The following is a 13,213-nucleotide window of genomic DNA, read 5'->3' on the forward strand; positions in this document are numbered from 1 at the left end:
TAACCTACAAATAAAGGTGTGTTATTTACATATTGAAGTACCTGCAATATATAATAAATAATAAAAAAAAAAAATACCTGTTCAGTGTAAATCTGCTTCAGAACTAACTATAACAATATTGTAGTTTATGTACAGTACATTTGCATAACGTGTAAAACTGGTGTTTTTTTCCTAAAGGTATAAGAATCAGGGCTCAAAACTGTTTACCTATACTATTCAATTGTCTTATTTTAATTTATTGTCATTTTAAAAATTCAAATACAGTATTACATGTAACCGTTTAATGTAATTTTAATCTTTTAAATCAATTCCAAGTCCAATTACGTTGAAAATTAATTAAGATATGTTATTTACAAGATTGCATATACCTGTTCAATGTAAATCTACTTCAGATCTGACTATAACAATATTATCATACAAAAAGTTTATGTACGTTTATATAAAAATGTAGAGGATTAGAGGTAAAAAAAAAAAAAACCCAACACAGAAAGCCACTGTTGGTGTCTTGTTCTTAAAAGTATAAGTTTCAGGTCTCAAAATTGTTTTCCTTTAAAATTCAGATTTTTTAAATTTAATGAAATTTTAATCTTTTAATTTAATTTTACGTCTTAATAAGGTTAAAATTAAGATGTGTTTTTTACAATATTGCATATACCCGTTCAATGTAAGGCTACTTCAGAACAGGCTATAACAATATTATTATACAAAAAGTTTATGTATGTTTAGATAAAATGTAGCAAATTAGAGGGAAAAAAAAAAACACAGAAAGCCCCCATTGGTATTTATAGGCTTAAAATGAAGATGTGTTATTTACAATATTGCATATACCTATTCGATGTAACGTTATTACAGCTACTACAGCTACTTCAGAACAGGCTATAACAATATTATCATACAAAAAATTATGTATGTTTAGATAAAATGTTGCAAATTAGAGGGGGGAAACAACACATCATTGGCATCTTGTTAAATGTATAATTATCAGGGCTCAAAACTGTTTTCCTATATTATTAATTTTTTTTGTATTTAATTTTTGATTTTATTAATTTGATTTAATTGAAGTGATATTAACCTACAAATGAAGGCGTGTTAATTACACGTTCAATGTAAATCTGCTTCAGAACTGACAATAACTATATTTTCATACAAAAAGTTTATGTACGTTGATATAAAATGGAGCAAATTTGACAAATGTGGACCTCTAGCAATATATAGCGAAGATCTATTGTTGCAGCTTCGACTGTATGGCCTGCATCATCCAATTAGGCACCCATTTCGATGGTTTTATGAATGTTTTTTAAACTATTTTTGTAATAAATATATCTTTTACTGAATTACTATTCTTTGACTATTCTATTAACCTAAAAATGAAGGTGTGTTATTTACACGTTCAGTGTAAATCTGCTTAAGAAATGACAATAACTATATTTTCATACAAAATATTTAGGTACGTTGATATAAAATGTAGAGAATTAGAGGTAAAAAAACAACACAAGACTTCTTTTTTCTCTGTAAAGTCTAATAAAATGCTTTTGAAAAAAAAAAAAAACAACAAAAAAACAACACAGAAAGCCAATGTTGGTGTCTTGTTCTTAAAAGTATGAGTTCCAAGTCTCAAAATTGTTTTCCTATACAATTCAGATTTTTTTTTTTTATTTAATGTCATTTTAATCTTTTAATTCATTTTAAGTCTTTATAAGCTTAAAATGAAGATGTGTTATTTACAATATTGCATACACCTATTTACTGTAACGTTATTACAGCTACTACAGCTACTTTAGAACAGGCTATAACAATACTATACAAAAAGTTATTTAACTTTAGATAAAATGTTGCAAATTAGAGGGGGAAAAAAAATACCACATCATTGGCATCTTGTTCTTAAATGTATAGTTATCAGGGCTCAAAACTGTTTTCCAATATTATTATTATTTTTATTTTTTTTAATTTAATTTTAATAATTAGATTTAATTTAATTTAAGTGATATTAACCTAAAAATGAAGGTGTGTTAATTGCGTGTTCAATGTAAATCTGCTTCAGAACTGAGCTTTGGCAATAAAACCTGGAAGCTGATTGGTTACCAGATTCTGTGTGCACCAGTTTTAGTAAATCTCCCCCAAACTGTGGAATAGGGAAATTAATTTTGGTTCTTATTCAGGTTGACAGGCATGGTTTACTGTACATCTCCTATTTATGGGAGCCAGTGGTGTGCATGAACATGCAAGGAGTCTCTGACAGTCTTCTGTTACATGCAGGAGGTCCTTGTAAGTTGGTTCCAACATGCGACCAATCTTTGGCAATATTGGCACATGTTCAAGAGCTGTTGGGGCTTCAAAATGTATTTATACAATTAAACAAAAGGAAAACTTCAACAGGCTCAATGACTCTGATAGGGTGGCTAGCGTAAAGCAAGACTCCCCATGGGTGGGTAACAGGAGGTTACACAAAGTATCAAAATACCAAATGGAGCACAAACCAAAATAATGAAATAGTCCAGGTTGCTTTTGATCATTTTCAGTATCATCACATAAACCAGCCAACATGTTTCAGGAGCCCCCTCCCCTTCATCAGGGCTACAGTATAAATATAAAAAGGTAAGAAGCTTGAATGTATTTATTCCAATATATGAATATAAACTTAGCTATTATTAGATGTGCACAACTTATTAAATCATTTAAAAAATATAATAAAAAAGAATAATAAAAATATACCTATAAATAGGTCATACCATGCAAAAATCATATTAGAATGAAATTATCACAATATATGGATAAAAAACAATTATTATTAGATGTGCATACTTTTAAAAACTGGTTTGATTTCTGATTCAGAATATTTTTATTGAAATAAGAAAAAATATATAGCTAATAAAAGAATAATAAAAGTATATATATATATATATATATATATATATATATATATATATATATATATATATATATATATATAGTGTGTATATATATATATATATATAGACAGAGAGATAATCATGCAAAAAAAATTAGAATGCAATTATCACAATATATGAATATAAATCCAATTATTCTTAGATACGCATAATTTTAAAAATTGATTTGGTTTCTGATACAGAATATTTTTATTGAAATAAAAAAATAAATATTAAATAAAATAGTAATAAAAGTATACCTATACTGTATGTATATAAAGTTTAATCATGCAAAAAAAAAAAAATTAGAATGAAAATATTACATAAAATATTCACAAAATTATAACCTATGTAAAAATGTAAAATTAAAAAAATGAATAAAAACTGTAGTGTCCATAACAGAAATTAAATAATCTGCTATGCTTAAAAACAACCTTTCAAGTGTGCTGAATATATAATAATATAATACCGTTCGTCCTGCTGTAGAGTTTTTATTAAGCACACCTGCAAGGTGTGATATGTGATAATTTCATTCTAATACGGTTTTTGTAAGTAGATCTTTCAATATAAAACTATTTAAGTTATGCACATTAATAATAATTGGTGTTATATTTATGTATGCATGAATACAACGTTGTATTTTTTTTTATTTTAATTTTATAGCCCTGATGCAAGGGGAGTGTGCATTGAACCCCAAAGTGCATGCTGTTTGCATGATGTTTTATATGATCATGTTATTAAAAACAATTTGGACTCTGTTATTATTTTGTTTTCCATTCCTTTCTGTATTTCAACATTTTAGTGCCCATTCACACTACCGCGACTTGTCAGGCGACTGGTCAGCCTGACAAGTCGCGGTCCATGCGGTGCTACGGGAACCGTTCTAATAGGAGCGACTCAAGTCACTCCGACTTAGAAAATAGTTCCTGTACTACTTCGGGGCGACATTGGAGCGACTTGCATAGACATTCATTATATGAAGTCCGTGCAAGTCGCGCCAAAGTCGCGGTGCACGCGACTTCACAGGTCGCCCCCGAAGTGGTGCCGCGGTGGTGTGAACCGGCACTTAACATGTGAGCAATCTTTGTGACATTCAGTCTCTAGCAGTCAGTCTGTTGCTACATGGGGTTGGACTCTGAACGTCTCTTGTGGCATGTGGGCAGTCTCTGGTAGTCTTTTGTTATATAGAAGCTGTTTTTGAAACATATGTTAAATGTGAGCTTCTCTAATAGGCTTTTGATGCACGTGAGCAGTCTCCATCAGTCTCTTATAACATGTGAACATTACCAATGGGCTGAAGGTGTTGTCTACTATCCTACTACTAAAAAAAACCCAAAAAAAAACAGATCATTTTTTGGGATCAAAAAACAGTTTCCATCTCCTAATCCTTCCTTTCTTTTTTGCTGACTAAGGATAAACCACTTGTCAGGAGCGTCTAGCGCTCCTGCTTCTTATTCCAGCATCCAGACTTTGGTTGTGGCATTCTCCTTGTCTGTCTGTCCACCTGCAAGGTGATTAATGTGGCCAGTGTCTGGGTGGAGACCAAACCTGATCTAAGCAAGCCAAGTCTGCAGTGTCATGATTGTGATATTGCGTTTATCACACATGTTCAACCTGGCTGTTTGTCGTGTTCAACCTGGCTGCTCTGCTGTTTGGATTCCCTTATTGACTACTTTAGATCAGATATATGATGTCTGATCTGATCAGATATTCTCTGAACTCTGCCTGCCTCGTACCTGGACTGTCACTGAACCACTCTGCCTGTCTGCCAACCACAAGTATCTGTTTGCTTTGCTCAGTTTGCACATGCCCTGGCATGGTGGCCAGGCACTATAGCATTGTGTATAAGTCCTGGAGGCAACTGAGTACTGGTAGGCCTGCTTGCCTTATGGGAAGGGGAGCTGCTATAGGTGAAGAACACAGAAGAAAGCTATAGTGTCTGACCACCTTTGTTAGGGGTAAGCGTGACACCACTGTTGTTAAGTCATCCCTATATTATTACACCCAAGAACCATCTATGTGTTACTCATAGCACACTACTTGAAGGTATTCCCCGACCCTTGATTCCTCTGTTGGGTCATGGGTACCTCAGCCCAGCACTACTACCACCTGCTTTACAACCTGATTCCCGCAGAGCATACTATAGTTTTTTTTTTTTTTTTCACGTATATCCAACCATTAGAGTTTTTTTTCAACTTTTTTTTCAATCTTTTTACTGTATTTATTTGCTGCTTTTATGTATCACTAGCATATGGTTTACCTTGAACACTACTATTTATTTGAAAGAAGCATTATATGTTTACCCATCATATTTGATATTATATCATTGCACCATTTTTATATTAATTTTACATATTTTCTTGATGCACTGTTGGCACTTTAATTAGCACAAATATCAACGCACAAAGCAAGCGCTATAGGTAGCCCTCCCTTGTGGCTATATACAAACACATTCCCTACTTTCACTATAGCAGCTGCACCTTTACACACACCTGAGTAGTTATCTACAGTACTACTGTGGTCCATTTGCCACGAGGGATGTACTACAAGTATATTTATCCAAACATAATTACATAACCATGAAATAGCTTTTTCTGGGTTCATTCACAAACACAACTTTTCTTCATACTTGACCACACGTTCCTTGTGGTCAAGAATGAAGAGAAGCTGTGTCTGCTAATGAACATAATAGAAATAATAGAAATGTCTACTTAGTTTTGAAACTTGGCCTACCTATCCCCACCCCTTGCTTTCCTATCAGCCAGTGGCACCAGCAATTGCTTTTGATGACCAAGCTTTGAACATGAAAGCTGTAACAGATTTAGATTGCTTAAAGCAGTGTTTTTCAACCTTTTTTCATTTAAGGCACCCTTTAAAATTCCACACAATCTTGAGGCACCCCATTCTAAATTAAAAAAAAAAAAACGAAACTAATAGTTTTGCATAATGGAGAAACATCTACATGTGTAGGACACCCAACATTAGTGGTGATTTATTCTTCCAAAGCAAATACACCTTTGAACACTGGTACTGATAAGTATTCCAGTAATTCTCTTCTACCTCGGTTACTCTCCCTCACTCGGCTAATATGACGCTGGTGCTGAAGGAGAGGGGCAGGGGTGGGGCAAACAAGGATGCTGTGCAGGTGCCCGACATCCTCCTTATCAACCAATGACATCATTGGTTGTTAGGACACTGGCCGCAAGAAGGTTGTAAAGTTGCACGATGAAAACCTGTGGCTTTGTGTAACTAAAAGGCAGGCTTGATCCACCCACTGGCTTGTATAGAATTTTTGGGCAATTTTTAGGTATTTTCCCAAGGTACCCCTGAAGACTCCAGAAGACACCCTGGTTATAAAAGGCTGGCTTAAAGTAGAAACCAAGGTTGTGAGCATTGACCTGGATATGTTTGCTCCATTGACTTGTGGGCACCTTAATAGATAACGTGCTTCTCCCCAGAACCAACAATCTGGCTGAAAAGCCATTGGGGTTCATAGCAGCTGGAGGAAACCCAAACATCCTGAGGAAGCCTAAGGTATTTTCTAGGTATTTTCCCAAGGCACCACTGAAGACACCAGAAGGCACCCTGGTTGAAAAAATCTGACTAAAAGTATAAACCAAGGTTGTGAGCATTGAGCTGGATATGTTTGCTCCATTGACTTGTGGCCACCTTAATAGATAACGTGCTTCTACCCAGAACCAACAATCTGGCTGACAAGCCATTGGGTTTCATAGCAGCTGGAGGAAACCCAAATATCCTGAGGAAACCTCAGGTGTTTTCTAGGTATTTTCCCAAGGCACCCCTGAAGACACCGGAAGGAACCCCAGGCTGCCTGGGCACCCTGGTTGAAAAAGGCTTGCTTAAAGTATAAACCAAGGTTGTGAGCATTGACCTGGATATGTTTGCTCTGTTGACTTGTGTCCACCTTAATAGATAATGTGCTTCTCCCCAGAACCAACAATCTGGCTGAGAAGCCATTGGGTTTCATAGCAGCTGGAGGAAACTCAAACATCCTGAGGAAACCTAAGGTATTTTCTAGGTATTTTCCCAAGGCACCCCTGAAGACACCCTGGTTGAAAAAGGGTTACTTAAAGTATAAACCAAGGTTGTGAGCATTGACCTGGATATGTTTTCTCCATTGACTTGTGGCCACCTTAATAGATAACGTGCTTCTACCCAGAACCAACAATCCGGCTTAGAAGCCATTGGGTTTCATAGCAGCTGGAGGAAACCCAAACATCCTGTGGAAACCTCATGTGTTTTCTAGGTATTTTCCCAAGGCACCCCTGTAGACACCGTAAGGCACCCCAGGGTGCCTGGGCACCCTGGTTGAAAAAGGCTTTCCTTAAAGTATAAACCAAGGTTGTGAGCATTGACCTGGATATGTTTTCTCCATTGACTTGTGGGCACCTTAATAGGTAACGTGCTTCTCCGCAGAACCAACAATCTGGCTGAGAAGCCATTGGGTTTCATAGCAGCTGGAGGAAACTCAAACATCCTGAGGAAACCTAAGGTATTTTCTAGGTATTTTCCCAAGGCACCCCTGAAGACACCCTGGTTGAAAAAGGGTTACTTAAAGTATAAACCAAGGTTGTGAGCATTGACCTGGATATGTTTGCTCCATTGACTTGTGGGCACCGTAATAGATAACGTGCTTCTGCCCAGAACCAACAATCTGATTGAGAAGCCATTGGGTTTCATAGCAGCTAGAGGAAACCCAAACATCCTGTGGAAACCTCACGTGTTTTCTAGGTATTTTCCCAAGGCACCCCTGTAGACACCGTAAGGCACCCTGGTTGAAAAAGGCTTTCCTTAAAGTATAAACCAAGGTTGTGAGCATTGACCTGGATATGTTTGCTCCATTGACTTGTGGCCACCTTAATAGATAACGTGCTTCTACCCAGAACCAACAATCTGGCTGACAAGCCATTGGGTTTCATAGCAGCTGGAGGAAACCCAAATATCCTGAGGAAACCTCAGGTGTTTTCTAGGTATTTTCCCAAGGCACCCCTGAAGACACCGGAAGGAACCCCAGGCTGCCTGGGCACCCTGGTTGAAAAAGGCTTGCTTAAAGTATAAACCAAGGTTGTGAGCATTGACCTGGATATGTTTGCTCTGTTGACTTGTGTCCACCTTAATAGATAACGTGCTTCTCCCCAGAACCAACAATCTGGCTGAGAAGCCATTGGGTTTCATAGCAGCTGGAGGAAACTCAAACATCCTGAGGAAACCTAAGGTATTTTCTAGGTATTTTCCCAAGGCACCCCTGAAGACACCCTGGTTGAAAAAGGGTTACTTAAAGTATAAACCAAGGTTGTGAGCATTGACCTGGATATGTTTTCTCCATTGACTTGTGGCCACCTTAATAGATAACGTGCTTCTACCCAGAACCAACAATCCGGCTTAGAAGCCATTGGGTTTCATAGCAGCTGGAGGAAACCCAAACATCCTGTGGAAACCTCATGTGTTTTCTAGGTATTTTCCCAAGGCACCCCTGTAGACACTGTAAGGCACCCCAGGGTGCCTGGGCACCCTGGTTGAAAAAGGCTTTTCTTAAAGTATAAACCAAGGTTGTGAGCATTGACCTGGATATGTTTGCTCCATTGACTTGTGGCCACCTTAATAGGTAACGTGCTTCTCCGCAGAACCAACAATCTGGCTGAGAAGCCATTGGGTTTCATAGCAGCTGGAGGAAACTCAAACATCCTGAGGAAACCTAAGGCATTTTCTAGGTATTTTCCCAAGGCACCCCTGAAGACACCCTGGTTGAAAAAGAATTACTTAAAGTATAAACCAAGGTTGTGAGCCTTGACCTGGATATGTTTGCTCCATTGACTTGTGGCCACCTTAATAGATAACGTGCTTCTCCCCAGAACCAACAATCTGGTTGAGAAGCCATTGGGTTTCATAGTAGCTGGATGAAACCCAAACATCCTGAGGAAACACCCTACACACACGCACATGCGCACACGCACAGACACACACAACACAGGAAGCCATTATGAAAACAACATCAATAACCATAATAACAAAAATAGAAATATTAATGTCTACTTACTGCGATTCAGGTTTGGGCACTGTGTTATGTACCCATTTGGCATAAATATGAGCTTGGCATCTTGGATCACTCCCTGGAAACAAAAAACAGAATCTATTATTAAGAGGATAAACTAAAAAATATTACTTTTATTAAAAATAAGCCAGTTGCAAAAACTCTACATAGGCCTCAGGGCGACACACAGCCAAGCTGGTGACCTGCCGTTTGTCTACTGCAGTTACGCAACAAGGCTAGGTCACCATCCTTCCCCCGGGCTGAGAGATTGGACAGTAAAGGAGCAGCAGCGTACTAATGAGCTTTAATCCATATTCCGAAATCCTTGGCTGGAGAGTAAGGTGAAGGTCTTTTTAACATGGAAGAATCCTACAAACAACGTTCTGGTCTCAGAGAGCCCCAGCTAATAATTGCTACATCTACAACCTATGGTACATTAGTGTGATGGTCAATAGGAAGAATGTCCCTTACAATTGTGTGCCCTCCTCAGATATCTATGCACACAGCCTTGAGGGACATGTAACAAAACCAAAAAAATGTTTTTGTGTTATATTCTTTTTATTAAATGTTTTTAACCGCTTGACCTACAGAAGATTTACCCCCTTAACTACTTCTGGACCGTAAGGATTTACCCCCTTATAGACCAGGCCATTTTTTGTGTTACTTTAACTGACAATTGCGCAGTTGTGCGACGCTGTACCCTAATAGAATTGAATAACAAAATAGAACTTTCTTTTGGTGGTATTTGATCACCTATGCTGTTTTTATTTTTTGCGCTATAAACAAAAAAAAGAGCGACAATTCTGAAAAAAAAAACAATATTTTTTTACTTTCTGCTATAAAACATTCCCAATTAAAAAAAAAAAATTAAAAATCTAAATTTTTCATAATTTTAGGCCAATTTAAATTTTGCTACATATTTTTGGTAAAAAAAAAATCACAATAAGTGTATATTGATTGATTTGTGCAAAAGTTATCGTGTCTACAAACTATGGGATATATACTGGAATTTTGTTTTCTTAATACAAGTAATGGCGGTGATTAGCAACTTATAGCGGGACTGCGATAGTATGGTGGACAATCTGACACTAATTGACACTTTAACACTTTGTGGTAACCAGTGACACTAATACAGTGATCAGTGCTAAAAATATGCACATGTACTAATGACACTGGCTGGGAAGGGGTTAAACATCAGGGGCGATCAAAGGGTTAACTGTGTGCCTAACCAGTGTTTATGTATACACAGTGTGCTGCTTTTACAAAGGGATGTGCTTTGCAGAGATCAAAAATCCAGCACATGCCGTCTGACAGGACAGAGCTCTGTATTGTTTACATATGCAAAGCTTCATAAATGCATCTCCTCAGAGGGTGCCGGTGGACATCTATTGGTTGGCACCCGCTAATCAGCTTCTGCGTTGACAAATCACAGCAGAAGCGGTGCACCAGCATCCCCTACCTGGAAAAAAAAAACAGTCATAGACCCCCCCCCACTCATTCACATCAGGGGGAAAGCCAGTATCTGGGGACCCCTTTATTGTTAAAGTTATTGTAGCACCCCCCCCCCCCCTCTAAATCTCATACTATACCCATGTTGATGAGGACAAGGGCCTCTTCACCACAACCCTGGCCTGTTGGTTGTGGGGGTCTGTGGGTGAGGAGGCCCTTGTCCTCATCAACATGGGTATAGTATGAGATTTAGGGGGGGGGGTGCTACAATAACTTTAACAATAAAGGGATCCCCAGATATTGGCTTTCCCCCTGATGTGAATGAGTAAGGGGTACATAAAAACAAACAGGGGTACAAACAAAACTGTAAAAAAAAAGTCCTTTTATAGAAAAAAACAAGCATGTCGTCTATAGGTAACTCTATGGGGTCATTATGTGTAATAATAGCTATATAATTCAATTTACGTATTCCTTTTTTTTGCCACAAGCAAACCGTAAAACATTGTCTTGGGGCGCTTACAACAATCAGCTTTTATTTAGCATACTTTCACGCATGCAGTAGACCAGAGACAGGCAACCTTTAAGAAGTGGAGATCTACCTGAACAATATGAAAGAGATAAAAGATCACAGAGGAATCCCCAGCCGGAGGGGGTTTGGGGGACAAACCTCACCATCATGGGCAAGACCAAAGAACTGTGGTCCAAGGATGTCAGGGAGAAGATTGTAGACCTGCACAAGGCTGGAATGGGCTACAAGACCATCAGCAAGAAGCTTGGTGAGAAGGAGACAACTGTTGGAGCGATTATTCGCAAATGGATGAAATACAAAATAACCATCAATCGCCCTCAGTCTGGAGCTCCTTGCAAGATTTCGCCTCATGGTGTAAGGATGATCATGAAAAAAGTGAGGGATCAGCCCAGAACTACACGGGAGGAGCTTGTGATCTCAAGGCATTTAGGACCACAGTCACCAAACAAACCATTGGTAACACAATACGCCACCGTAGATTGAAATTCTGCAGCACCCTACAAGGTCCCCCTCCTCAAGAAGGCACATGTAGAGCCATGCCAATGAACATCTAAATGATTCAGAGAAGGATTGGGAGAAAGTGCTGTAGTCAGATGAGACCAAAATTGAGCTCTTTGGCATTGACTCGACTCGCAGTGTTTGGAAGAAGAAAAATACTGACTATGACCCTAAGAACACCGTCCCTATAGACAGGCACGGAGGTGGAAACATGATGCTTTGGGGCTGTTTCTCTGCTAAAGGTACATACTGACTTTGCTGCATTGGGTGGCTAATGGACGAGGCCATGTATTGTAAAATCTTGGATGAGAACCTTCTTCCCTCAGTCAGAACACTGAAGATGGGTCATGGATGGGGCTTCCAGCATGGCAATGACTGAAAACCTACCAACCAGGCACCAAAGGAGTGGCTCAAAAAGAAGAAAAATAACATCAGTGTCCTAGTCAGTCTCCAGAACTTAATCCTATAGAAAATGTATGGAGGGAGCTGAAACTTTGAGTTGCCAAGTGACAGCCAAGAAACTTTAAGGATTTAGAGAAGATCAGTAAAGAAGAGTGGACCAAAATCCCTCCTGAGATGTGTGCAAACCTGGTCACCAACTACAAGAAATATCTTACCTCTGTGCTTGCCAACAAGGGTTTCTCCATCAACTACTAAGTCATGTTTTGCTTGGGGATCAAATACTTATTTTACTCACTGAACTGCAACTCAGTTTATAACATTTGTATCATGTGTTTTTTATGGATTTTTGGTTGATATTCTGTTTCTATCATTTAACAACTTGCAGACCACCACCTACCTCAGGTATACTGTGGCAGCCTGGCCTGGCTGCGCAAAATTACGTATGGGTACGTCGGTTTGTGGGAGTGGTCCTGCAGGTGAGTGCATGCCACTGGAGGTGCATGCCCACCCCCCACCTAAGCAGCGGGATGCCGATCCACGGGTCGCCGGCTGCGATTTGCTGGGCACCTGCGATCTCTCCCCGCTGAGAGAGAAGGACAGTCAGCTGTTGTAAACACAGCCGACCAATGTTCTCTCTGAAATGATCACAGAGCGCCTGTGATATTTCTATATAGGAACACAGGTCTCTATGGTCATTTCACAAGTCCCTCCCCCATACAGTTAGAAAACACCCACTAGGCTCACATTTAACACTTTGATCACCCCTGGTGTTAACTCCTTTCCTTCCAGTGTCATTAGTACAGTGACAGTGCATATTTGTAGCACTGATTACTGTAGTAATGTCACTGGTCCCCCCAAAAGTGTCAAAAATGTCAGTTATGGGTCCGATCTGTCCGCCGTAATGTCACAGTCCCGCTAAAAATCGCTGATCGGCACCATTACTAGTAAAAAAATAAATAAATAAATAAAAATGACATAAATCTTTCCCGTAGTTAGTAGACGCGATAACTTTTGCACAAACTAGTTAAAATACGGTTATTGGGATTTTTTTTACCAAAAATATGTAGCAGAATACAAATTGGCCTATAAAGGATGAAAAAATTTGTTTTTTACATTTTTTTTGGGGGGGAATGTCATATAGCAGAAAGTGAAAAGTATTGTTTTTTTTTTTTTTTTTGAGAATTGTCGCTCTTTTTTTGTTTATAGCGCAAAAAAAATAAAAATTGCACAGGTGATCAAATACCACCAAAAGAAATCTCTATTTGTGGGAAAAAGGGAAATACATTTTATTAGGGTACAACGTCGCATGACCGCGCAATTGTCTATTAAAGTAAGGCAGTGCAGTATCGCAAAAAATGGCCTGGTCATTAAGGGGGCAAATCCTTCCGGTCCAGG

At 38.4% G+C, this 13,213-nt stretch overlaps 1 protein-coding gene across 2 annotated transcripts in view; it reads right to left on the reverse strand.

Moving 5' to 3' along the window:
• Positions 1-13,213, reverse strand: part of NELL1 (neural EGFL like 1) — a 1,211,404-nt gene that overhangs the window by 755,532 nt on the left and 442,659 nt on the right. For both annotated transcript variants that reach the window (XM_082270280.1, XM_082270281.1), the window contains exon 6: positions 8,947-9,019. In XM_082270280.1, the coding sequence (XP_082126406.1) occupies positions 8,947-9,019 (73 nt within the window). The remainder of the gene's footprint in view (positions 1-8,946; positions 9,020-13,213) is intronic.

The sequence above is a fragment of the Pelophylax lessonae genome, assembly GCF_965119305.1.
Source record: "Pelophylax lessonae genome assembly, chromosome: 10".
In the NCBI taxonomy this organism is placed as follows: Eukaryota; Metazoa; Chordata; class Amphibia; order Anura; family Ranidae; genus Pelophylax; species Pelophylax lessonae.